Raw genomic sequence first — 25,551 nt, 5'->3', positions numbered from 1 at the left:
GGGTTGACAAGTTAATGACAACTTATATTCCTTAGTAGTGATTTTCAGTGAATATTTTTAGTTAATGTCAAAGCTTTGTTTAATGAGCAAGAATGTAATGGATACTTGAACTCAATTTTTTCAAGTCTTTGTTAAACAAAGAAAAGTTAGTACAACTCAAAGAGCTTTGCTCAAGATTAGTTGTTCTTCTTAGTACAACAAATGATAGCTCAACTAAATATTTCTTTTGGTGTTTACAAAAAAAAAAGTCAGTAAATATGACAATTTACAAAAGTTAAATGAACAAACAAAAAACGGGGAAATTCTGTACCTTTGTTTTTTGTTATTGTGTAAGCTAATTTTTTTTTACAGCAATCTAACATTTTGATTTATAAATATTTTCAATTCAATACTGCACCAACAAGAATATATTGTCTGGCTGACACCAAACTTTTCTATACCTCATGCTGGAACAGGATGCAAAGATCAGTAGACGTGTCAAAAGAAGCACTAAAATATTTTTTATGTGTTGAACCAACTTGCAAAATGATCTCATTCCAAAACAATAATATCCATCGCAGATATAATATTCATCACAGAAAAAAGAGACCTGCTCAAAGTCTGTCATACTATGCACATACGAAAGATGTCTGTAGCATTTTAAAGTAACTACTGCTCAAAAATCATTACACTGCTTTACTTGATGAACATGCACCGATCAGGCATAACATGATGACCACCGCCTTTCTCCACTCATTGTCCATTTTATCAGCACCACATACTATATAGATGCACATTGTAGTTCTACAATTACAGATTGTAGTCCATCTGTGGTGTATTAGTGTGTTTTGTGCTTGTACGAGTGGATCAGACACAGCAGTGCTGCTGGAGTTTTTAAACACTGTCCACTCACTGTCCACTCTAATAGACACTCCGACCTTGTCCGTCCACGTTGTAGATGTAAAGTCAGAGACGATAGCTCATCTGCTGCTGCACAGTTTTTCTTGGTCATCCTCTAGTCCTTCATCAGTGGTCACAGGATGCTGTTGGCTGGATAGTTCAGGTTAGTAGACTATTCTCAGTCCAGCAGTGACACTGAGGTGTTTAAAAAATCCAGCAGCACTGCTGTGTCTGATCCACTCAGACCAGCACAACACACACTAACACACCACCACCACAACATCAGTAGTATTGCAGTGAAGGATGGTTTGACTGCCAGTAAACATGACCTGTGTGTCCCTCATCTCACTCTTTACTACTCTAGAGATTTTAAAATTTGTACACTCTTTAAAAAGTGGTTCTTTATGGGTTCTTGGAGTATGACTGATGCATTATGAACCATTTCATGGTTAAATGGTTCTTTGCTTGGTGAAGCTGTTCTTTAGGCCAATGGAGAACATGTTGTACATGGTAATTGTATATTGTAAATGGTTCTATATAGAACCAAAAATTGTTCTTCTATTGTTATGATGTCAATCTTGCAACAAAAGCAGAACACGTTTTGGTGCTATAAAGAACCATTTTCAGTTAGATTCTATACAGAATCATATGCACATTGTTCATCTGTCTGACATGCATACAGCACCCAGATACAGACTTTATTGCCATCAGTACTCATTTTATCTTCACGCAGGTTTATAAATGGGGTTTATAAAGGGAACTGTCTAGTGCTGATTTGCGAAGGATATTGCGGTGTGTGTTGTGGTTCCAGCTGCCCTTTGGGTTTATCCTTGTCTTTCAAACCAAAGGAAAACGTATCCTCTTATTTTTTATGGCACTTTCTTTTATGAACTCTGTGGTAATGACACTGTAAGTGGGACATACATACTGAAATTTTAACACTGAGGGTGTAGTATGTAGAAATAACCTCTGTATTAGACTCATTTATTTAGTCACACCTAGTAAAAGGAAAATAATTTGAAAACACATCCTTTGAGACAGCCAATAATAGCTATTTTTTTTCTTTTCTATAAGTATGCCTGGCATTATCCCCTGCAAAAACTCATTAAAGAAAAAAAAAATCAGTGATGTATGGAACATGTATGAACATGAACAATGTATGGCTGCTATAAAAAGGAAAGAACAAGCGAACAAAATTGGACCAATAAAACAAAGAGAGATAGAAAAAAACTCACTGTTTTTTAGGGCAGTAACATTGAAGGAAAATATTTAGATCTGCAATAATTGCCAATTGATTTGTCCCCATTGCACAGAAATAGATTAATGTGTTTTCTCAGGAATGGTGGTGATTTAGCTTGTAAACTACTAAAACAAAACAAGTAAAATTGAACAAATATGCTTTTTTTGTCATTTATTGCATTTTGGAGCTGTTCAGGTGAAATATGTATGAAAAAATGTTATGTTTGTTAAAATTAGCTGAGTATTACCTGACAGGCTTTAACGTTGGCCTATCTCTGGCAAGCAGCCGCAATGTAGTCTAATCTTTCATCTCTGGAGGGTTTTCGAGGTGGGTCCCGGGTGTGGCGGCTTCAGCTCGCGGTATAAAAGAGCGATTCCCTGTGACATTTTACAGAAGTCCTCTTCCAAAGCACTCTGTAACCATGAGCCTCACAGCCAAGGACAAGGATACCATCAAAGGCTTCTGGGCCAAGGCCGCCACAAAAGCTGAGGAGATCGGTACCGACGCTCTGTCTAGGTAGGAGGCTTGATTCATCCATTTCTTCTCTCTGTTTACTGTCCAGTTTCTCTTCAGGTCTGACAGTAAAGTCTGTATGTGTCCGTGCAGGATGCTGGTCGTTTACCCGCAGACCAAGACCTACTTCTCCCACTGGAAGGACCTGAGCCCCGGCTCTGCCCCAGTGAGGAAGCACGGAAAGACTGTGATGTCTGGCGTGGCAGAGGCTGTCAGCAAAATCGATGACCTGACCAATGGACTGCTCACCCTCAGCGAGCTGCACGCTTTCCAGCTGCGCGTTGATCCAGCCAACTTCAAGGCAAGTTGTGTGACTCTTAATGCTGCCAGTTCCTTCTCGATTCCCGCTCATCATACAGCGTTTTAATCGGACCTTTGTTTCTCTGTAGATCCTGTCCCACAACTTGCTCGTGGTTCTGGCCATCCAGTTCCCCGACGACTTCACTCCTGAGGTGCACGTGGCCATGGACAAGTTCCTCTCTGCTCTGGCCCTGGCTCTCTCTGAGAAGTACCGATAAGCTGCCGAGCTCACATTAGACGCCCAGCCTGTCTCTTTAAGATCCAATAAATGGTTCTGAATGATCTAAACAAAATGTGCCTGAACTTTTATTTACCATTAACACTATTTGTGTGTATTTATATCTTATGGAGTTTCCCACTCATTTAAAGAGTGATTGTCAATAAATAAAAATCAATGAAAGCTTCTTTAACACGCCCAACACGTGTCTACTGGTGCTTAACAAGGTTCAGTAAATTTAGACCAAACTTTTTTATTGTGGCCCTCAGCCTTAAATAAAAAAATAGCATTTAAAATTCATACACAACTGAAATGTAAATAGTAACTCGTATGTTCTCATTAATGTCCAGGAAAATGATAGAACTCATTAAGTGCTTATGTGAACCATAGTAAGAAGTAAAATGTGTTCAGCCCCTGTGCTCAACAGAACAATGACAAAAGGAAATTGGAAATAAAGTTTTTGCTTGATATTTACTGGTTAGTGGATAGCTTTAGCTATTTACATGGTGACGTGTTGCCGGTTGGCTTCAGAAACACTATCCCTCTATTGCAAATGTGTCACATTGATAAAGATTCATTTATTAATACAGAGGAATATGCGTTACAAATAATTTCAATACGTTGCTGGTTCGCTACAGTCTACCTAAATTAAAAAGCTCACAAAATATTAGTGAACTACTGTATATTAGTTTTTACATACATTCACAATATTTCTGTAATTGATTTGACGAAAATAACGAAAAGATAACGAAAGAGAAATTGAGATATTTTTTATTTGTTTTGAATATCGTCGTGTTATTTTTTTTTGTTATTATTGTGTGTTTGTTTTAAACTGTAGGACTTTGTGCTTAACACTAAACACAGCAGTTCTACTATTTTGAGGAACATTATATATGTTTTCAGTTTTGAGGAATTTCTCATTAGTATTTTTGATGAGTTTAGAAGGAACTGCAGTACCCTCTGTTCTTAGTCTGATTAACATACGGACAACAGTACTACACTCTTTGGTCTGCTCTACATTTCCTCTCCTGGTCAAATAGTAAAATTTTAATTATGCTGATTTTCTAAGTGAAAATATGTATAGACTTCAGTATGCCAATTATTTAGAGCACAGTTTTACATACTAGAAAAAATACAAAATAAAACATTGAATTTGTGTGGCCTACATGCTAATTTGCAATATCTATGCCTTAAAATGTGCCAAAGTGTGTTCTTTGTAGAGGATAAACTTATTTTCACTTACAAAATCAACAAAGCATGTAATTTGACCACAGTTGTGCATACAACAGTATGTGTAAGCCTTTCACAGGATTACTGTATTGTCAATGTTTTATATAATAACTGTTTATATATGGCTTACATAATCAATTCACTAGAGCATTGATTGTGTACGTCAAATTATTTATAACTGTTTTATGGTGCCAATCTGTGTCCTCTAAAACTATCGCTTACATTGTCTTATTTTCATTCTAATATTTCTGTTTTGTTTTGCTAGAGCACTTATTTATGAAATTATACACATCAGACAAATAAAATAGGACGTTACACCTGCATAGTCAACTCGTCATTTGAGTGAATTTTTTTCTATTATAGAATGTTTCCTTTAAAATAAAGGAATACATGTATTTGTTTGTTTGGACTACACAGATCTCTCTGACATTCAAAAAACAATTAAACTGTGTATTTGTCTTTAATGGCTTTATGAAAAGTTATTTGTTTGATTCATGTGTAATGAATGAAAGTCTATTAGATTAATAACGTGTAGATATATATAACAGGATAATGTGCTGCACTACAATCAGTTGTCGGGCAGACCTTTTGAGTAACATAAGCTACACACTGCACCAAACACATGAACAAACACAAGCAATGCTTCAGTTCTGATGTTGTTTATTTGCTTTAACTGACAAACACAGGCTCGTTTTTAAACAGGAAACATGTGATGATTCTCTTTATCAGTCAAAGTCCATTCAGCATCTAGTGGTACTGCTTTGTCAGAGCAGAGATTACAACAGCCAGGAACTTCTGGAAAGCTGCCTGCACATCAGGTGTGAAACCACTCCCCAGTCTACCGGCAACGACGATGGTGAGACAATCAGCCAACAGCTGTGAGAAGATAAAGAAGAAGAAATATTAGTGATCTTACAGACATCAAGCGGAACTAAAACGTTGAACAGAAGACGATTAGTAAAAGACATCATTCCTGCTCTAAACTACAACGGCGCTCACCCTGAAGTTGTCGGGGTCCACGTGCAGTTTCTCAGAATGCAGCACGCTCAGTTCAGCATAGGCAGCCTTGATGTTGTCCATGTTCTTCACAGCTTTGTCCAGACCATGGAGCACAACTGTGCCATGAGCAGCAACCAAGGGGTTTCCCATGATAGCAGCGGCGTTGTACAGGTTTCCAAACTTGCCGAAGTACCTCTGAGTCCACGGGTACACGACCAGACACCTGAGTAGTGGGACAAAACATAAATAGATGGTCAGGAATTAAATAAGAACGAAATCTTTAATTTGTCTAAGTATGATCTGAAGATGATTTTCAGAAACGTACCTTGCCAGGGCGTTGTGTCCCACGGACTCATAATCCATTTTGGAGAAGATGTCCTGGATGGTAGCGCGCTCGAATTCTGTCCACTCAACCATGTTGCTGACTTGGGAGGTTTCTGCGTGTCCTGATGAGGAAGAACCCTGTAAGATGAGAGTCTCGGTCTGCAGCTTATATACACATAAGCCCACCCCTCCCAAACCCAGCTGATTGGTTGATGGTTTTAGTGGGTGGATTCAGTCATGATAGGGTGAAAAATTATTATCAGATATTTAGTGTACTTCTAAAACGCCCTCATGATATTTGGTGAAATGAATGACTATCACTATATTATACAGTATGATAGCTCTGTGGGGGAGTGCTTAACAGTTAATATGTTAATTGCACTACATGAACATGAAATAAAAAGCAGGAGGCACTTCATTTAGAATTTTGGTCTTAGTGAGTTCTATGTGAACGTAGAAAGAAGTGCTATCTCAGAGGTCCACACACTCCTGAAGGTATTGAGAAAACACTGATAATTTAATCTAGTGAAATTATCTTTTCACTCGGTCATTAGCAGATGATATGGCTTTTCTCGGGAAATAATTTCACAATGACCTAAATATTTTAAATGAATTTCCTTATGTGGCATCTGACAAAGTATAGCATTCTTGACAAGCTTACGGGTGCTATCTAGACTTACAAGGCGCAGAACTCACTCACTGAAGAAACTGGACTTGTGGCCAGCATCTTTGTCAAAACACATGCCTATCTTAAGGGGTCTGCCTCAGTATGTGGAATGAATGGAAGAAATGGATAGAGCAGAATACAACAAATCAAGGGCTCCAGAAACTTAAAATCATTTAACTGCATTCTTAGTTTATTGGTTTCTTACATGTTTATTTCCCATCGCTGTGCAAGACAGACACACTCTAGAACTTGGATTGGGCAGCACCGCCTTAAGGCAATAATAATAATAACAGTAACAACACTGTAATAACAACAATAAAAAGTAAACACTCTCCGTCTCAGCGCTGTAAACCTGTCTTTTAGTCACTAAAGCTGAACACATGAAGACAACATGCTTGTGACAAGATATTACTGAACATATTGACCTGTTTTTCACGATTTCCACTCTGAATGTTTTAAATTGAATGTTTACAAAGATAACATGAATGAGTCTATAAAGTGTACTGTAAGCAGATATTGGTATTAACTATTAACTAGGTACATTTACTGACATGTACTCAAGAATTAACATTCTTTCCCATGTATATGAAAATAAACTTCTACTCAAGCAGTTGGAAAGGATTTTTCTTTTAACTCAGTTACATTTTTTTTCATTACTTAATTTATGTTTATTAAAGCATCTGGGCTGCTCCCTGCTTTCAAATTGGCCAACCTCTGACATTTTTTATACTTTTGCTGAAGATGAAAAATCCTTTACCACAGACATTGTTCAACTTAAGTCACAATACTTGTACTGGAGTAAATTACTCTTGTCTTCTTTCCTTGATTTTGCCTGATCTGTTGGTCATGGCCTCATTAAATATGGAAAAATAACGGTGACTAGCACGTAGATACACTTGATAACAAGATCAGACAAAATCAAGGAACGCGGAGGGGATATACGATTTTTTTATTATCGCTGCAGGCGTTCACTTGTTTTTGACTAAGCAAATTATTACGTATAAAATGTATATCTATATACATGCATCTACTGTTACCTTCCTAATCATCAGCCAAATGCAAAAATACATAGTCCAAGGTACCCTGCCTGTGACGGCAATGCATGGTCGATGCATGTATCAGTTCATGTTTTTTTTTATTTTTATATTAAGATCATTAAGTGTGTTGTTTCCCTTCTCTGAAATGAATTGGTCGTCATCTGGTGAGTGCAATGTAAATGGCCATAACACATGAAATTGAAAAGAAGAAGCTCATAACCGTGATGAAGCAGAATACTTTGTTATCTAGACTTTTTAGAGGTTACGCCCATGACAACAGGCTTCTTTTGATAGCAAGCAAATTCTTAGAAACACATGTTATTGGCAAGCATTACAATGAACTCCATATGTTTAATGACCAATCAAAAATATGTGGTTTCGGTTGATAAAAGAAAATCATAGTGTTTTATTTCACTGCACAGTCTAGATTGCTATAGTGAGTGAACAGAAGAAAGAACAAGAACAAAAAAAAATATTAAGACACAAGGCAAAAATAAGGATAAACACTTTTAAAGCTGATCTCTAAATATTCTAACGGCGTCCTCAAAGTGAATTATTTAGATATGCCAGCAGAAAATTCATGTTCCATTAGTGCTTTGATTTTATCAGAATTTAGCCCAAACAACAATGAAATTAATCAATGTAGAAACAGATTAACACAGATTAACGTTTCATGTGCTTGTTTGAGCTGACAATGATAAATGTTTTGGTAAAATGGTAGATCTGTTATATTTGTTAGGTACGTTCTTAGAAGTTGGCCCGTCTCTGTCTAATCTTTCATCTCTGGAAAGGTTCCAAGTTGGTACGTATTCGAGGTGGGTCCCGGGTGTGCCGGCTTCAGCTCGAGGTATAAAAGAGCGATTCTCTGTGACATTTTACAGAGGTCCTCTTCCAAAGCACTCTGTAACCATGAGCCTCACCGCCAAGGACAAGAATACCATCAAAGGCTTCTGGGCCAAAGCCGCCCCAAAAGCTGAGGATATCGGTACCGACGCTTTGTCTAGGTAGGAGGCTTGATTCATCCATTTCTTCTCTCTGTTTACTGTCCAGTTTCTCTTCAGGTCTGACAGTAAAGTCTGTATGTGTCCGTGCAGGATGCTGGTCGTTTACCCGCAGACCAAGACCTACTTCTCCCACTGGAAGGACCTGAGCCCCGGCTCTGCCCCAGTGAGGAAGCACGGAAAGACTGTGATGTCTGGCGTGGCAGAGGCTGTCAGCAAAATCGATGACCTGACCAATGGACTGCTCACCCTCAGCGAGCTGCACGCTTTCCAGCTGCGCGTTGATCCAGCCAACTTCAAGGCAAGTTGTGTGACTCTTAATGCTGCCAGTTCTTTCTTGATTCCTGCTCATCATACAGCGTTTTAATCGGACCTTTGTTTCTCTGTAGATCCTGTCCCACAACTTGCTCGTGGTTCTGGCCATCCAGTTCCCTGACGACTTCACTCCTGAGGTGCACGTGGCCATGGACAAGTTCCTCTCTGCTGTGGCCCTGGCTCTCTCTGAGAAGTACCGATAAGCTGCCGAGCTCACATTAGACGCCCAGCCTGTCTCCTTAAGATCCAATAAATGGTTCTGAATGATCTAAACAAAATGTGTCTGAACTTTTATTTACCATTAACACTATTTGTGGTGTGTATTTATATCTTATGGAGTTTCCAATGCAAATGTGAAAAATGATTATCAATGATAATAAAGATAGTCAACTTATAAAAACTTATAGAAAGCTTATAAAATACGCACAACACATCCACTGGTGCAAGGTTCAGGGACGAATTACGAAAAAATGCATTATGTTCATATATATATACATAATTACAATCTAAACATTTAAACAACTTCTTCAACTTGACTTTAAAAAAGTTGGGACAAAGGTTGTTCCATATTTCATAAATACATTCACAGTTTAATTTCAATTGAAATAATTCAAGCCACACGTTTCTTTTATGCAATCTTAAATTCTTTAAATAAAATGTAGAATTGTTCCAAAATAAAGCAAACTTGCTTACAAAGTGTACTGTTATGAATTTGTTTACTAAGCAGAGTAACGTGTGGACAACATTTCCACAATTTTGAGAAACATTTTTTTGTATTTTTTATTCTTTTGTTATTTTCTTATTTCTCATTAATAACATTTATTGCATGTGCCTAGTGAACTTTAATTCACTACTTCCACATTAACCTCGTTAACATGCAGACAAAGGTTCTACTCTTTTGAGGAACATCTCTGCATACCAGTATCATTCATTCAAATAATTTCACTGATTAAACCTGACTGAGATGTCTCCTATCAAATTACATATTTTGTTAATTTTCTGATAGAAAACATTAGTATTTTGTTAGTTGTTTTTTTCTTTTAACCACCATTGCAGCTATTTGTTTTTCTTGGTTTTCTTTCCATTTAGCTAAGGAATTACTGAAAAGACAAATAGAACTACTCCAGGCATAAAGGGATGACAGCAAACTTTTCTTTTGTTCACTTGAATTGCATACTGTTGCATATAAAATGCAGGCAGAATAATCAGAAAATAGGGCTTTAAATTTCCCTTGATATGAAATATTAATGGCATTTTCTGAACTTTTTAATAACAGTTAAAGCCTGTATTTTTCTTTAATGCCCATATGAAACTGTATTTGGTTGCTTAATTTGTAATTATGTATTATTATTATTAGTAGTAGTAGTAGTAGTATTAATGTCTATTAGGTTAATAATGTGACATTTTGTAACAGGATAATGTGCAGCATCATAATCCTTAGGCAACCAAACGTACCAGAACATTTAGCCCATTAGAGATGTTTAAATAACACATGAACAAACACAAGCAATGCTTCAATTCTAATTTTGTTTATTTGCTTTAACTGACAAACACAGGCTCGTTGTTGCTACGGGAAACTTGTGACGATCCTCTTTATCAGTCAAAGTCCATTCAGCGTCTAGTGGTACTGCTTTGTCAGAGCAGAGATTACAACAGCCAGGAACTTCTGGAAAGCTGCCTGCACATCAGGTGTGAAACCACTCCCCAGTCTAGCGGCAACGACGATGGTAAGACAATCAGCCAACAGCTGTGAGAAGATAAAGAAGAAGAAATATTAGTGATCTTACAGACATTAAGCGGAACTAAAACTTCGAACAGAAGACGATTAGTAAAAGACATCATTCCTGCTCTAAACTACAACGGCGCTCACCCTGAAGTTGTCGGGGTCCACGTGCAGTTTCTCAGAGTGCAGCACGCTCAGTTCAGCGTAGGTAGCCTTGATGTTGTCCATGTTCTTCACAGCTTTGTCCAGACCATGGAGCACAACTGTGCCGTGAGCAGCAACCAAGGGGTTTCCCATGATAGCAGCGGCGTTGTACAGGTTTCCAAAGTTGCCGAAGTACCTCTGAGTCCACGGGTACACGACCAGACACCTGAGTAGTGGGAAAAAACATAAGTAGACGGTAAGGAATGAAATAAGAACGAAGTCTTTAATTTGTCTAAGATGATTTTCAGAAACGTACCTTGCCAGGGCGTTGTGTCCCACGGACTCATAATCCATTTTGGAGAAGATGTCCTGGATGGTAGCGCGCTCGAATTCTGTCCACTCAACCATGTTGCTGACTTGAAAGGTTTCTGCGTGTCCTGATGAGGAAGAACCCTGTAAGATGAGAGTCTCGGTCTGCAGCTTATATACACATAAGCCCACCCCTCCCAAACCCAGCTGACTAACAGTTTTAGTGGGTGGAGTCAGGTCTGATAGGGTGAAAGATTATTATCAGATATGTCAGTGTACTTTTTAAACGCTGTCATGGTGCTTGCCGATATACACGAATATCATTAATGGCTCTTGGGGAGTTCTTGAAAGTTCATATAAGAATATTGAGCTTTCCAATCGAGACTACATGTTCATGTGAAATCTAAAGTTCCACAGTTCCAGAATTTCAGTTAACTGTCCCAACATAATAGTTTACACACTGAGCCTTTCCATTCAGTCTGTAAGGTTTAACATAAAGCAAGGAATTACAAAACAGAGTTGTTTAAAATAATGTAAACGATTCTGCATATTTTGAAGCAACTAAATACATAATTGTTTCAGGCTTTTCAACCAAAACAGTACATTTTAGACACATTTGTCAGAATATCGTTCCAGTGTGACGGTAAACAGTTATCTCAGAAATCAACAAGCTCCTTAACGCATTGAGAATACGCTGATAAGTTTATGACTGGCTTAAAATATTTTTTCTCTCGAGTATTATTTCTAAATTACTTGCGAACAGAACGTTGCTTTGATCGAGTAAATAACGTCTAAAACATTGCAATCCATCCATCCATCCATTTTCTAAGCCGCTTCTCCGTCAGGGTCGCGGGGGGTGCTGGGTGCTGGCCTATCCCAGCAGTCATCGGGCGGAAGGCAGGTTACACCCTGGACAGGTCGCCAGTCCATCGCAGGGCCATTACAATCCAATATTCTTAAAATAACAGTATTAGAAATATTGACTTGATTTAAAATAATTTCACTTGTCTATGTTATTTTTCAGTTCAATATATAAATAGCATACTTCAGTCATCACTCACTTAGGTTGTTAAATATTCTTATGTTCAGCTGTTTCTGAGGTTTGTGACACAGTATAACACTCAGAAAACTTAGCAGCCATTTTCAAGCATGAAACGTGTTTGTAATTCTGACCATGTTGTGACCAGTATATTAATCAGAATGAGTAAACCTGGGTTATGCTATATAACTGCTGGTTTTAAACTATTAGCTTTAAACTTCTTGATATTTATTACAACATAGCATCTGATATTTTGTGAAACTGACACTGGTGTGAAAACTCTTCTCAATGATTGACTCTTTATAGGAAAATCCCGTATGATGTCTGGAATGACTGTCTAGATGGAACCGTTAAACTGCATCTTCATAGTCTTGTAGAAAATAGAGAGAAATGGTAGAAATGGCCAAAAACGGGATGTTCTGGGAAATGTTATCCTCCAGATCTATGATCAGGAGTTAAGGAATAAGCTGTGTCATTTTTTTCATGGCCACTGAAAACCCTATCCTGCACTGTGCCACCTGTAAAGCCTCCATCTAAACTCGGGTCTGATCTGTTAACATATCAAACTTTTGCAATGATGCTGAGTTGCAACTAAAACATGGAAATGAAATACCAGAAAGATGGCACTTTCCTTACAGTGTCAAAGGACATACAAGGTGCAGTGCTCATCCAATGAAGAAACTGGACTTTTGTCACAACACAACCCTAGCTTGAGGAGCCTGCCTCAAGATGGTGTGGAACAAATGGAAGATAATGACAGAGCAGAACAGAAGAAGTCAAGGGCTTCAAAAATGTTCTTGTTTTCTTACATGTTTAGTTCCCATCACTGTGTGGGACAGAGATGCTCAAGAACTTGCACTGGGCAGCACTGCATTAAGGCAAAAATAACAATAACACTGTAATAACAACAGGACCGATGTCTAATTTCCGATGTCTAGTTTGATGATTGTCATACAAATATATAAAAATCAGTAGCTAATTTAAATTCTTTGCAAAACAAGCTTATCATATTACAAAACAGACTTGCTTATGCATGAACAGTGACCATTATACGTCACACTGAAACTTTTGTAATCAACTGTTTATAGTGAGGACGTGACCAAGTCTGTAAAGTGTGCTGTAAGTTATACACACTCAAGTTGTGGTAGTTACATATCCTGACGTAAAATTATGATAGACTTGTACATTCTTCAGTATATTAAAGTAATAGTTTCACGTACGCAATAACACTTACAATGTTCTAGTTTAATTTTAGTATGCTAGTATCTGAGGTGCTTTCCAACTGCCCACAGTGCTGAAATTTGAGGTCATTATTTTTGTATTCTAATACACAAACAAACAAGAGTAGTGCATATTATTCTTTTGTTCCTATAAGTTATATACATTTGAAAGATTTTATAAATGCTGCGTTTTATACTAATCAAGCTGGCAAGGAAAAAGCTTTCATTTAAGTCATTATTTTACTAAAATAACAATACTTTCACTTAACTATGGTTTTAGACTATCCACCTCTCACTGTAAGTAAAAGAACACTCACCATAAATGGTCTACATTGATGTACAGTGTATTATATTCATACTCCAGAGTGTTGGAGAGTGAATTGGTCTTTTATAGTTCATAGTTTGGGCTACATCACAGTGAAACATTATGATGATGGGTCGAACAACGGAATGTGTTACAAACTACTACCAACCTTTAGTGGCACCACAGCTTTTGGCAGAATGAAGCCATCAACGCTCATCAAAGCTTAAAAATGGGTATGTGTAGTGGCAAGGAGCTGAGTCTTTTCAGGGGAATAGTGTTATCTTGTGTTGTTTAGATACATTGGCTTGCTGTCTTCTTTCTTGATCTGTAGCCCATGACCTCATTCATTACACTGACAAAGTCCTTGAGCCACCAAACGATTATTAAATCAGTTAAAATCAAGAAAGGCAGAAAGGAAAGGAAGTTGTTTTAATTGTGTGAATGCAGTCCATGTTTACTTATTATTAAATGAACAAAATAAGTATAAAGCATGTAAACTATATAAATAAAAGACATAAAGAACAGTCCAAGATATTCTGGCTAGAACAATAATAAATCTTTACCTCTATCAATGTATGTTTTACATTATCATATTTAGTGTATGCATTTTTTTTCAATGAAATTGAAGAGTCTTCATAGTGAAACGATGAAACTCACAACAGTGAAGAAGAAGAAATAGCCTGTTATCTAGAGGCTTCAGAGGTCACGCCTACAAAAATAAGCTTCTATTGATAAGAGACACCCGTTTTTGTCAAGCATTTAAATGAGCTCAATAAGCTTAATGGCCAGTGAATTCAGCACATTTAACAGCCAATCCAAAAATATTTATTTTCGGATGATAAAAACAAACAAACAAACAAACTGTTTATTCTTAATTTTACTGCTCAGTCTAGATAGCTACAATGAAAAAGCTGAATCAATCAATAAAAATCAAACAAATACTAAACTACAAGGCAGAAATAAAGAGAAACAGATTTAAAGCAAATCTTTGAACATTTTATAGTAATAGGGAACCATTAAGTGAATTATTTAGAAATATGACAGCAAAGAATTTCTCTAATAAATATTTTGAATACGTCACCATTCAGCCCCCAAAACACTGAAATTAATTAATGCTGAACAAGAAAAAACACAGATTAACGTTTCACGCGCTTATTTGAGCTGAGAATGTTAAATGTATTTGTACAATTGTAGATCTGTTAAATTTAGTATTTTGTTACCTACCCTCTGAAAGGAGGGCCTGTCTCTGTCAGGCAGATAATCTTTCATCTCTGGAGGGTTTTCGAGGTGGGTCCCGGGTGTGCCGGCTTCAGCTCGCGGTATAAAAGAGCGATTCCCTGTGACATTTTACAGAAGTCCTCTTCCAAAGCACTCTGTAACCATGAGCCTCACCGCCAAAAACAAGGACACCATCAAAAGCTTCTGGGCCAAGGCCGCCCCAAAAGCTGAGGAGATCGGTACCGACGCTCTGTCTAGGTAGGAGGCTTGATTCATTCATTTCTTCTCTCTGTTTACTGTCCAGTTTCTCTTCAGGTCTGACAGTAAAGTCTGTATGTGTCCGTGCAGGATGCTGGTCGTTTACCCGCAGACCAAGACCTACTTCTCCCACTGGAAGGACCTGAGCCCCGGCTCTGCCCCAGTGAGGAAGCACGGAAAGACTGTGATGTCTGGCGTGGCAGAGGCTGTCAGCAAAATCGATGACCTGACCAACGGACTGCTCACCCTCAGCGAGCTGCACGCTTTCCAGCTGCGCGTTGATCCAGCCAACTTCAAGGCAAGTTGTGTGACTCTTAATGCTGCCAGTTCCTTCTCGATTCCCGCTCATCATACAGCGTTTTAATCGGACCTTTCTTTCTCTGTAGATCCTGTCCCACAACTTGCTCGTGGTTCTGGCCATCCAGTTCCCTGACGACTTCACTCCTGAGGTGCACGTGGCCATGGACAAGTTCCTCTCTGCTGTGGCCCTGGCTCTCTCTGAGAAGTACCGATAAGCTGCCGAGCTCACATTAGACGCCCAGCCTGCCTCATTAAGATCCAATAAATGGTTCTGAATGATCTAAACAAAATGTGCTTGAACTTTTGTTTGCCATTACCACTATTTGTGGTGTGTATTCATATCTTATGGAGTTTCCAGTGTTTTTAGAGAATGATTATCATTGAATGAAGGAAAATTAAAACTTCTCAAACACGCAGATCAATCGTGCACTGATGCTTAAGAAGGTTAATCAGATTAAATTAATTTAATTAATTGCAATCTAAACAATTAAACCACTTGGAGGCTCTTAGTGGGTCAAATTCTGCAGTGGGACATGACGACATCATCACAAAGCAATTAACTGAACGACGACTAAACCGTTGTATTTAGCCGTGTACAACACACCAATGAAAAACTGGCGCTGACGTTTGTACTGGACCAAAAATCTCATCATCCATACCATCTAAATATAATCTATCCACGTCTTGCAAATGTTTCACGACTCTAAACATTCATTGATTCATAGAAATGAAAATTTGTTACAAACACAGAATTGAATGTTCATCAGCCTAGTTAAATAACTGAAAGCCCTCAAAAATCCTTCAACAATTTATACCAATAAGCTTGAAATATGTAAATTAAACAAGTTAGTGTATATTTAGTTGTTAGTTTTCCTTTTTATCAGTAGTGTATATTATTAGTTTATAGTGAACTTTACTGCACTGTAAACTGTGACCCGTTGAGTTGGACAAATGTTGAGCGACAGGTTTTCATAAATATATTAACAAATTAATTTCAAGTCTAAATCATCTCTTAAAAAATACGATTTTTAAGCAACGCGCAACTTTACTGTTATCCGATTTATATATATATTTTTTTAAATGTATTTTTATTCTTACGTTTCTGCCGTTTCTTTGCCGCGTAACTAGTCCCGCAGTTATCGAGATATCGACGCCGTTTCAACTCCAGCCGGTTGTGTGACGCCTGCTTGTGTGCAGCTTTTTGATGGGATGCACGGATTCCGAACAGCGGCCCAAAATGTGAGAATTTTTGTCCCATTGAAAATGAATGGGGAGGCTGTTGGCAGACTGCCAGACATGATGTCACAATGGCCCCCTCTCTCACACAACACCTACAATCCACGCAGTGAGCTCAATGCCTCACCAACTCCCAGCCTGATTCTCAGCAGCTCTGTTAAGGGTTAATTGCTTTTAAGGTGGAACTGCACCAAGATAGCACTGAATTTTAAGGTGGAACGTCTATTTAAGGTAGAACTAGCATAACAATAAATTTAAGGTGGAACTTCAGTTATCATAGCACAATGTTTAAGATGGAACGGTTATTAACATGTCACCCACGTTAAGGCGAAACCTCAATTAACATAGCAAAAAAATTAAAGTGGAACTGCTGTTAAAATAGCACTAAATATGGCACAGTATTTAAAGTGGAACCTTTTTAAGGAGGCACAGAACTTAAGGTGGATTTTCAGTTCACATAGCACAAAATTAAAGGAGGCACAGGATTTAAGGTGGGACTTTAATTAAAATAGCAATAAAATTAAGGTGGCACAGATTTTAAGGTGGAACTGCAATTAACCTAGCAATAAATTTAATGTGGCACAGAATTTAGGATGGAACTCTCTTTAAGGTAGCACAAAATTTAAGGTGGAATTTCAATTATCATAGCACAAAATCAAAGGAGGCACACAATTTAAGGTGGAACGTTAATTAACAGCAATGAAATTAAGGTGGCACAGACCTTACGGTGGAACTTGAAATGACATAGCATTAAATTTAAGGTGGCACAGTGTTTAAGACGGAACCTTTTTAATGAGGCACAGATTTTAAGATGGAACTTTTTGTGAGTTGGCAGATAACTTAAGGTGGAACTTGAAATAACATAGCAAAAAATGTAAGGTGGCACAGTGTTTAAGGTGGAACCTTTTTAAGGTGGAACAGACCTTAAGCTCAAAGTTTTTGTGAGATGACACTGACCTTAAGGTTGAATTTAAAATAACATAGTACTAAATTTAAGGTGGCACAATGTTTAAGGTGGAACTTTAATTAACATAGTGATAGAATTAAGATGGAACGTTTTGAAGTTGGAACTAAATTTAAGGCGGAACTTCGGTTAACATAGCACAAAATTAGAGGAGACAGAGTAATGTACATGTACTCATTCAGCGCAGATCCACAAGACCAAATCCACCGTGTTACTGACCCGCACTCTTCCATATGTAGTTTTTTCATCTCTCATTCCTAGTGTCGACTTCCCTAGTATCCGTTGTGCAATTATCCTGCGTTTCCTTCAGGAAAGGCACATTTCTAGTTCTATATACCCTCGTAAAAGAACACAGTTTGTAGGGGGGCTAACAGGGCCTAACCCCTCACTAATGAACATCACCCTTAAAGCTGAATATGCATAGGTGTGTGTATGTGGGTACGTAGAAGTACTTACCTGTTACTGCCTGTGAAGACGAAACAGCAAAAGGGGACGGTAGGGAAATTGATCACCTTATCCTTATGGGGAGAAAAGGGGCATCTATTTCCCATCCGATACCCTAGTGATGATGAAAGGAAATAGTTATGATGTTATGAAGTATTGGCCAAAGCAATGATTTTACTGGTGGCCGGTTGCATAAGCCGGGCTGACCATGTACAACGCTATTGTTGTTTTTAAATGTAAGTAACACAGATGAGACCACATAGTGGGGAATGGGATCCCCAAGGGCGGGGCTTAGTATATAAAAGCTGGGGGTTCCTTAGAGAGGAACTACCTCCCCATGACTGATACGGAGATTAAATTTTCCGTTTATTTTTTCTTGTACAGTTTTTGTTTCATGTCTCTTGTTTAGTAAATAAACCATCTGTTCCAGCACTCCATCTTCGGCTTTTTTCATCGTATTGTTCTCCTCACCCCCGCTGACCTTGCCACAACGTAGTTTTTTAGTTTTTTTTTTATTAAATTCTACACATTATGCAGATTAATTCAGAAAATAGGGCGTTTGTTATGACATTACTATATTTTTTCCATCTGGACCTGTTTACTGAAGTTAAGCCATGTATCTGTCTTTAATGCCCGGATGAGACTTTACTTGTTTTATTTATTGATAATAATTTAAAGTGCATTCGGTTCTTGTAATAACGTGTCGTTTTTAAACAGGATAAGCTGCAGCACCACAATCACATGCAAAGAAACGTACCAGATCTTCTGACTCGTTGGAGATGTTTGAGTAACATATGCAACACACTGGGGCAAACACATGAACAAACCCAAGCAATGCTTCAGTTCTGATGTTGTTTATTTGCTTTAACTGCAAAATACAGGCTCGGTTTAAAACAGGAAACATGACACGATACTCAAAGTCCATTCAGCGTCTAGTGGTACTGCTTTCTCAGAGCAGCGGTGACGACAGCCAGGAACTTCTGGAAAGCTGCCTGCACCTCAGCTGTGAAACCACTCCCCAGTGTAGAGGCAACGACGATGGTAAGACAATCAGCCAACAGCTGTGAGAAGATAAAGAAGAAGAAATATTAGTGATCTTACAGACATTAAGCGGAACTAAAACTTCGAACAGAAGACGATTAGTAAAAGACATCATTCCTGCTCTAAACTACAACGGCGCTCACCCTGAAGTTGTCGGGGTCCACGTGCAGTTTCTCAGAGTGCAGCACGCTCAGTTCAGCGTAGGCAGCCTTGATGTTGTCCATGTTCTTCACAGCTGTGTCCAGACCACGGAGCACAACTGCGCCGTGAGCAGCAACGAAGGGGTTTCCTGCGATAGCAGCGGCGTTGTACAGGTTTCCAAACTTAGCGAAGTACCTCTGAGTCCACGGGTACACGACCAGACACCTGAGTAGTGGGACAAAACATAAATAGACGGTAAGGAATTAAATAAGAACAAAGTCTTTAATTTGTCTAAGTATGATCTGAAGATGATGTTCAGAAACGTACCTTGTCAGGGCGTTGTGTCCCACGGACTCATAATCCATTTTGGAGAAGATGTCCTGGATGGTAGCGCGCTCGAATTCTGTCCACTCAACCATGTTGCTGACTTGGAAGGTTTCTGAGTGTCCTGATGAGGAAGAACCCTGTAACATGAGAGTCTTGGTCTGCACCTTATATACTCATAAGCCCACCCCTCCGAAACCCAGCTGACTAACAGTTTCAGTGGGTGGATTCAGGTCTGATAAGGTGAAAGATTAATATCAGATATGCCAGTCTACTTTTTAAAACGCTGTCATGGTGCTTGTAAAAAGTAACAAATATCATAGCTTTGTGGTGGGTTCTTAAACGTGTACGACTGAGAAAATATAATCTGTAGGAATTGAGAAACGGACGAATTCATGTTCATTTAAATTCTAAACTTCCAACCGATTTCCTTTCAAGCGCGCACAAGAAAATCGCCAGTGTTTACTGCTACTGAATACTCAAATTTGGTTATGGATTTCGGGGTCCAGCATTGTTTGGTAATGTCCTTTATTAGAGAGATTTAAACACCATGTCTTTGTCCGCAGTGGCAGAATTTCTTTTTACTGCCCCAACATAACAGCCTTTACAATCTGTCTGTAAGGTTAAAGCAGAGGATTACAAAATAAAATGTAAGTAATGTAAATGATTTTGGATATTATGTCATGACTAAAAGATAAATTGTTTCATGTTCTCAATCAGTCTCGACATTACAAATATTAGATATACTGACTTGATTTAAGATCATTCCACTCGCATGTCTTTTTCAGTTCATTGTACAAACAGCATGCTTAAATCATCACTCATTAAAGTTTTTCATTGTTCTTAAATTCACTTGTTTATGTAATTTGTCACACAATATAACACTTATGACTAAATAAATGGCGGAAATATGCTCTATGAAATAGCAGCCATCTTCAAGCCTGAAACGCGCTTGTAGATGTTCCAGTTTTGACCGTATTGAGACTAACACGTTAATCGGAGTCAGTTCCGCTGGGTTATAGGAGCTGGTTTTAGACAATTAACTTTAAACCTCTTGATATTTACGATAGAATAGTTTGATTAAATCTGAACCTTTGTGAAAAATATATCGGTGTGAAAACTCTAATCATCATTTGAGATGTTCGCACGTCAAAGGAAAATCATTGTTAAACTGTCAAATTCCACATAGTTTTGTGGAAAATACAGCACATTTACACGCTCGTAGGAAGCTGAATATTCTAGGAAGTGTCTTCCATGATCAAGAGTTTAGGAATAAGATCTCATTTTTTCAATATTATTCATTCCTTTTTGTGTGTAATTTCATTTCATTTTTATAGCATCCGAGCTGCGTTGCAATTGGCAACATCACAGTTAAACGTTATGATGATGGATCAACCGATATAATGTCCTATAAACAACCTCAAATCTTTCGTAGCACCAAATCTTTTGCAGAACGAGGCCATTAAGACTCAACAAAGCTTAGGAATATCTTTGTAAGGAGGCAAGAAACTGAATACTTCGAGGAAACTCTTTCGAGGAAAAGTGTTAAATGCGTTGTTTAGTCTTCAGTTACATTGGCTTACTGCCTTGTTTCTTGATCTGTAGCTCGTGGCTCCATTCAGTGTTGGTAAAGTTGACCAGCCACAACACGGTTAGTGCAGCAGGCGAAGTCAAGAAAAGCAGACAGGAAAGTCCATTTTGTAATAGTTTGATCGCAGCCTGGATCTTGAAATAAATTATTTTGTATATTCATATATTATTAATTTCTTTTTCTTGTAATTCATACATCGTTTTCTCTTCGGGAAAATGGATTACTCAGCATCTGGGGAGTGCAATCTAAATGGCCATAAAATACAATTTTCAAAGGAAGAAGCTCATAACAGTGATGAAGCAGAAATACACTTATCTGCTCTCAAATGTCACACCTACAGAAATGAGCTTCTTTTGATAACAAGAACATTCTTTGAAACACTCATTATTGGCAAGCCTTACAATGAACTCGGTACTTTTACTGGTAAATCAAAAAATGTTTGGGTTCGGTTGATAAAAGAAAATCCAAATTTTTTCATTTCACTCCACAGACTACTTTGATACAGACACAACAAACCAACCAACAAAAATCAAGAGCAAACAAAGTCACAAGGCAGAAATAAAGAGAAACAGATTTAAAGCGAATCTTTGATCATTTTATAGTAATAGGGAACCATTAAGTGAATTGTTTAGAAATATGACAGCAAATAATTTCTTTCATAAATATTTTGAATACGTCACCATTCAGCCCCCAAAACACAGAAATTAATTAATGCTGAACAAGAAAAGACAGAGATTAACGTTTCACGCGCTTATTTGAGCTGAGAATGTTAAATGTATTTGTACAATTGTAGATCTGTTAAATTTAGTATTTTGTTACCTACCCTCTGAAAGGAGGGCCTCTCTCTGTCAGGCAGATAATCTTTCATCTCTGGAGCGTTTTCGAGGTGGGTCCCGGGTGTGCCGGCTTGGCTCGCTGTATAAAAGAACGATTCCCTGTGACATTTTACAGAAGTCCTCTTCCAAAGCACTCTGTAACCATGAGCCTCACCGTCAAAAACAAGGACACCATCAAAAGCTTCTGGGCCAAGGTCGCCCCAAGAGCTGAGGAGATCGGTACCGACGCTCTGTCTAGGTAGGAGGCTTGATTCATCCATTTCTTCTCTCTGTTTACTGTCCAGTTTTTCTTCAGGTCTGACAGTAAAGTCTGTATGTGTCCGTGCAGGATGCTGGTCGTTTACCCGCAGACCAAGACCTACTTCTCCCACTGGAAGGACCTGAGCCCCGGCTCTGCCCCAGTGAGGAAGCACGGAAAGACTGTGATGTCTGGCGTGGCAGAGGCTGTCAGCAAAATCGATGACCTGACCAACGGACTGCTCACCCTCAGCGAGCTGCACGCTTTCCAGCTGCGCGTTGATCCAGCCAACTTCAAGGCAAGTTCTGTGACTCTTAATGCTGCCAGTTCCTTCTCGATTCCCGCTCATCATACAGCGTTTTAATCGGACCTTTGTTTCTCTGTAGATCCTGTCCCACAACTTGCTCGTGGTTCTGGCCATCCAGTTCCCCGACGACTTCACTCCTGAGGTGCACGTGGCCATGGACAAGTTCCTCTCTGCTGTGGCCCTGGCTCTCTCTGAGAAGTACCGATAAGCTGCCGAGCTCACATTAGACGCCCAGCCTGTCTCCTTAAGATCCAATAAATGGTTCTGAATGATCTAAATAAAATATGTCTGAACTTTTTTTTTACCATTAACACTATTTGTGTGAATTCATATCTTATGGAGTTTCCAGTGTTTTTAGAGAATGATTATCATTGAATGAAGGAAAATGAAAACTTCTCAAACACGCAGATCAAACGTTCACTGATGCTTTAGAAGGTTAATTAGATTGAATTAATTGAATTAATTGCAATCTAAACAATTAAACCACTTGGAGGCTCTTAGTGGGTCAAATTCTGCATTGGGACATGACATCATCACAAAGCAATTAACTGAACGACGACTAAACCGTTGTATTTAGCCGTGTACAACACACCAATGAAAAACTGGCGCTGACGTTTGTACTGGACCAAAAATCTCATCATCCATACCATCTAAATACAATCTATCCACGTCTTGCAAATGTTTCACGACTCTAAACATTCATTGATTCATAGAAATGAAAATTTGTTACAAACACAGAATTGAATGTTCAGCACAGCCTAGTTAAATAACTGAAAGCCCTCAAAAATCCTTCAATTTATACCACGGTGGAGTTTTAGACACATTTATTAGACTTTTGCAGTTATGATAAAATAAGCTGGAAATATGTAAATTAAACAAGTTAGTGTATTTTTTGTTGTTAAATATATCTGATTGATAAATAGTTGTTTTCCTTTTTATCAGTGTATACTATTAGTTTATAGTGAACTGTACTGCACTGTAAACTGTGACCCGTTGAATTGGGCAAAAGTTGAGCGACAGGTTTTCATAAATAAATTAACAAATTAAATTCAAGTCTTAAAATTCAAAATCATCTCTTAAAAAATTAAATTCTTTGAGTAAAATACCACGTTGTTAAACTATAAAGTATACTTGACTTGTATACTATTATGATTTACAGTGACCAGATCAACATGGAGACTTTTCTGAGAACAGTTTTATGTATATAACTTTGTTTGTTACACCGCATTGTTATTTGATTATTAAGGACATTTATTGTGTATATAGTGAATTTTACTCCAGTACGTCCTACATACCTCGTTAACATGCAGAGGTTAACATGTGAGGAACATCTCTGCATATCAGCACCAGGAGCTTTGAGTGGACGGATATCTCTGGTTGATGGGTACAGTTGTAGGCAAGTTACGAATAATGACGAATCTGACACCTTTTCTTGTCTTTTTATGTTTTATGTCCTTTCTTCTCTTAAACCCTGCTGCAGCTATTTGTATTGGTTGGTAGTGTTTCCATCCATCCATCCATCCATTTTCTAAGCCGCTTCTCCGTCAGGGTCGCGGGGGGATGCTGGAGCCTATCCCAGCAGTCTCCAGGATACACCCTAGACAGGTCGCCAGTCCATCGCAGGGCAGACAGACACAGACAGTCACTCACACCTAGGGGCAATTTAGCAATTAGGGGCAATTAGACTTTGGCCTGGCATGTCTTTGGACTGTGGGAGGAAACCGGAGAACCCGGAGGAAACCCACGCAGACACGGGGAGAACATGCAAACTCCACACAGAGAGGACCCTGGCCGCCCGGCCGGGGAATCGAACCCAGGCCCTCCTCGCTGTGAGGCGACAGCGCTACCCACCACGCCACCACGCCACCGTGCCGCCCCGGTAGTGTTTCCGTTTAATTTAAATTTGATCAGACAAAAAGAACTGCTCCAGACATAAAGGGATAAAAGCAAGCTTTGCGGTGCTCACTAGGAGTTTTATTTACACGAATTACTACACATCGAGTTTCATGCAGCAGCTCTTACCTTGTTAACATGAGGCCAAATGTTGTGCTCTTTTAAGGAACACCTCTACATACAAGAACCAACATCACTGTTACTGAATGACATCACTGATTGGGGGGGTTCAGTCGTAGGCAGAATTATTAAGCAATGCGCAACTCCATATCCGATTTATATTATTATTTTTAAAAATTTTTATTCTTACGTTTCTGCCGTTTCTTTGCCGCGTAACTACCCAGCTGGCATTTTAACGTTGAATCAACGTCAAATGTTATACTTGAATAAACGTTGGTGGATTTGGTGTTGATTTTGAAAAGTGAATCAACGTTGATATGCCAACGTTGTTTCAACGTCATACATTCAACCTTGAATAAACCACAAAACTCACGTTCATGATGCTCAAAATTGCATGGGAGAGAGGAAAAAAAAAACAACTGTATGCCACAATGAAAAAAGAACAATTATATTTTTTTTATTCTCTCTGTAAATTCCTTCTCTGAGAACATGGAACACCAGGACTACGAACAAAATGTCCAGCAATTACAGGGTATCGAAGAACTTGCATCAGGCTGAGTATAAAGAATGTCAAAGATAAATTTTATTTCTTGCGGCCACCACCCAACCTCTCCGGTGCATACTTGAGGTATTTAGCAATCGTGTCCATTGCCTCCTGTTGTGTGATTTTGTGTGTGCTGAGAACAGTGTCTAAAGAGGAAAAGCAAACCGCAGGTTAGTTTATAGTCAAATACTGTACATACTGTGTACAGTGCCAACATTTTTTTAAAAACTGTACATTGTTATTCCATTAGGATCCTTTTTTTAAATCATAAGTTGCACGTCAAAAGTGTCTCAAACCAGAAAATTACTTTAGTTCTCTGCTCATCTTTTAATAACAGTCATATTCTGGCACCGGGTGCAACCAGTGCCTTTTACGTGACTTAAGAAGGGCTGGAAGATTAAAAGGAAGCCGGCAGCTATGAGGCTAAGTTCATACCCCTGGCGCGCTGTCCATGGTGCGGAACGTATACATACATAAATGCACTCACAACTTCAGTGTTTAAAAATATCTGTTTAATAAATAAATACATTCATCACGATACAAATGAAAATTTAAGTGACTTGAAAGATAAAAATATAATTCTGTATAGTTCTGTGGTGCTTTAAGCTGCACGCTCCGGGTACAAAACTTCCTCA

The 25,551-nt window shown here is 38.5% G+C and overlaps 7 protein-coding genes across 7 annotated transcripts; 4 read left to right on the top strand and 3 right to left on the bottom strand.

Annotated features, from left to right (window-relative positions):
• The first annotated feature begins 2,534 nt into the window (after positions 1-2,534).
• LOC108440248 (hemoglobin embryonic subunit alpha-like) lies at positions 2,535-3,220 on the top strand. Its single transcript, XM_017719033.2, has 3 exons — positions 2,535-2,635; positions 2,726-2,933; positions 3,022-3,220. Exons 1-3 carry the CDS (start codon positions 2,541-2,543, stop codon positions 3,148-3,150), a joined length of 432 nt encoding a protein of 143 aa, XP_017574522.1. The 5' UTR covers positions 2,535-2,540; the 3' UTR covers positions 3,151-3,220.
• A 1,906-nt stretch (positions 3,221-5,126) lies between these two features.
• On the bottom strand, positions 5,127-5,827 carry LOC108440249 (hemoglobin subunit beta-2-like). The gene is made up of 3 exons (XM_017719034.1): positions 5,704-5,827; positions 5,379-5,601; positions 5,127-5,255 (listed from the first exon to the last, which is right to left on the bottom strand). The coding sequence occupies exons 1-3, from the start codon at positions 5,793-5,795 to the stop codon at positions 5,127-5,129; spliced, it is 444 nt and encodes a 147-aa protein (XP_017574523.1). The 5' UTR covers positions 5,796-5,827.
• A 2,482-nt stretch (positions 5,828-8,309) lies between these two features.
• LOC108440250 (hemoglobin embryonic subunit alpha-like) lies at positions 8,310-8,925 on the top strand. Its single transcript, XM_017719035.2, has 3 exons — positions 8,310-8,410; positions 8,501-8,708; positions 8,797-8,925. Exons 1-3 carry the CDS (start codon positions 8,316-8,318, stop codon positions 8,923-8,925), a joined length of 432 nt encoding a protein of 143 aa, XP_017574524.1. The 5' UTR covers positions 8,310-8,315.
• A 1,310-nt stretch (positions 8,926-10,235) lies between these two features.
• LOC108440251 (hemoglobin subunit beta-2-like) lies at positions 10,236-11,029 on the bottom strand. Its single transcript, XM_017719036.2, has 3 exons — positions 10,906-11,029; positions 10,593-10,815; positions 10,236-10,469 (listed from the first exon to the last, which is right to left on the bottom strand). The coding sequence occupies exons 1-3, from the start codon at positions 10,995-10,997 to the stop codon at positions 10,341-10,343; spliced, it is 444 nt and encodes a 147-aa protein (XP_017574525.1). The 5' UTR covers positions 10,998-11,029; the 3' UTR covers positions 10,236-10,340.
• A 3,807-nt stretch (positions 11,030-14,836) lies between these two features.
• On the top strand, positions 14,837-15,452 carry LOC108440241 (hemoglobin subunit alpha-1-like). The gene is made up of 3 exons (XM_037535502.1): positions 14,837-14,937; positions 15,028-15,235; positions 15,324-15,452. Exons 1-3 carry the CDS (start codon positions 14,843-14,845, stop codon positions 15,450-15,452), a joined length of 432 nt encoding a protein of 143 aa, XP_037391399.1. The 5' UTR covers positions 14,837-14,842.
• A 3,267-nt stretch (positions 15,453-18,719) lies between these two features.
• Positions 18,720-19,499, bottom strand: LOC108440209 (hemoglobin subunit beta-2-like). The gene is made up of 3 exons (XM_017718974.2): positions 19,391-19,499; positions 19,066-19,288; positions 18,720-18,942 (listed from the first exon to the last, which is right to left on the bottom strand). Exons 1-3 carry the CDS (start codon positions 19,480-19,482, stop codon positions 18,814-18,816), a joined length of 444 nt encoding a protein of 147 aa, XP_017574463.1. The 5' UTR covers positions 19,483-19,499; the 3' UTR covers positions 18,720-18,813.
• A 2,448-nt stretch (positions 19,500-21,947) lies between these two features.
• LOC108440210 (hemoglobin embryonic subunit alpha-like) lies at positions 21,948-22,567 on the top strand. Its single transcript, XM_017718975.1, has 3 exons — positions 21,948-22,052; positions 22,143-22,350; positions 22,439-22,567. Exons 1-3 carry the CDS (start codon positions 21,958-21,960, stop codon positions 22,565-22,567), a joined length of 432 nt encoding a protein of 143 aa, XP_017574464.1. The 5' UTR covers positions 21,948-21,957.
• Positions 22,568-25,551: the final 2,984 nt, after the last annotated feature.

The sequence above is a fragment of the Pygocentrus nattereri genome, chromosome 27 (genome assembly GCF_015220715.1).
Source record: "Pygocentrus nattereri isolate fPygNat1 chromosome 27, fPygNat1.pri, whole genome shotgun sequence".
Lineage (NCBI taxonomy): Eukaryota > Metazoa > Chordata > Actinopteri > Characiformes > Serrasalmidae > Pygocentrus > Pygocentrus nattereri.
Note: the sequence above shows the minus strand (reverse complement) of the source record. Positions and strands in the feature narration are given on the sequence as shown.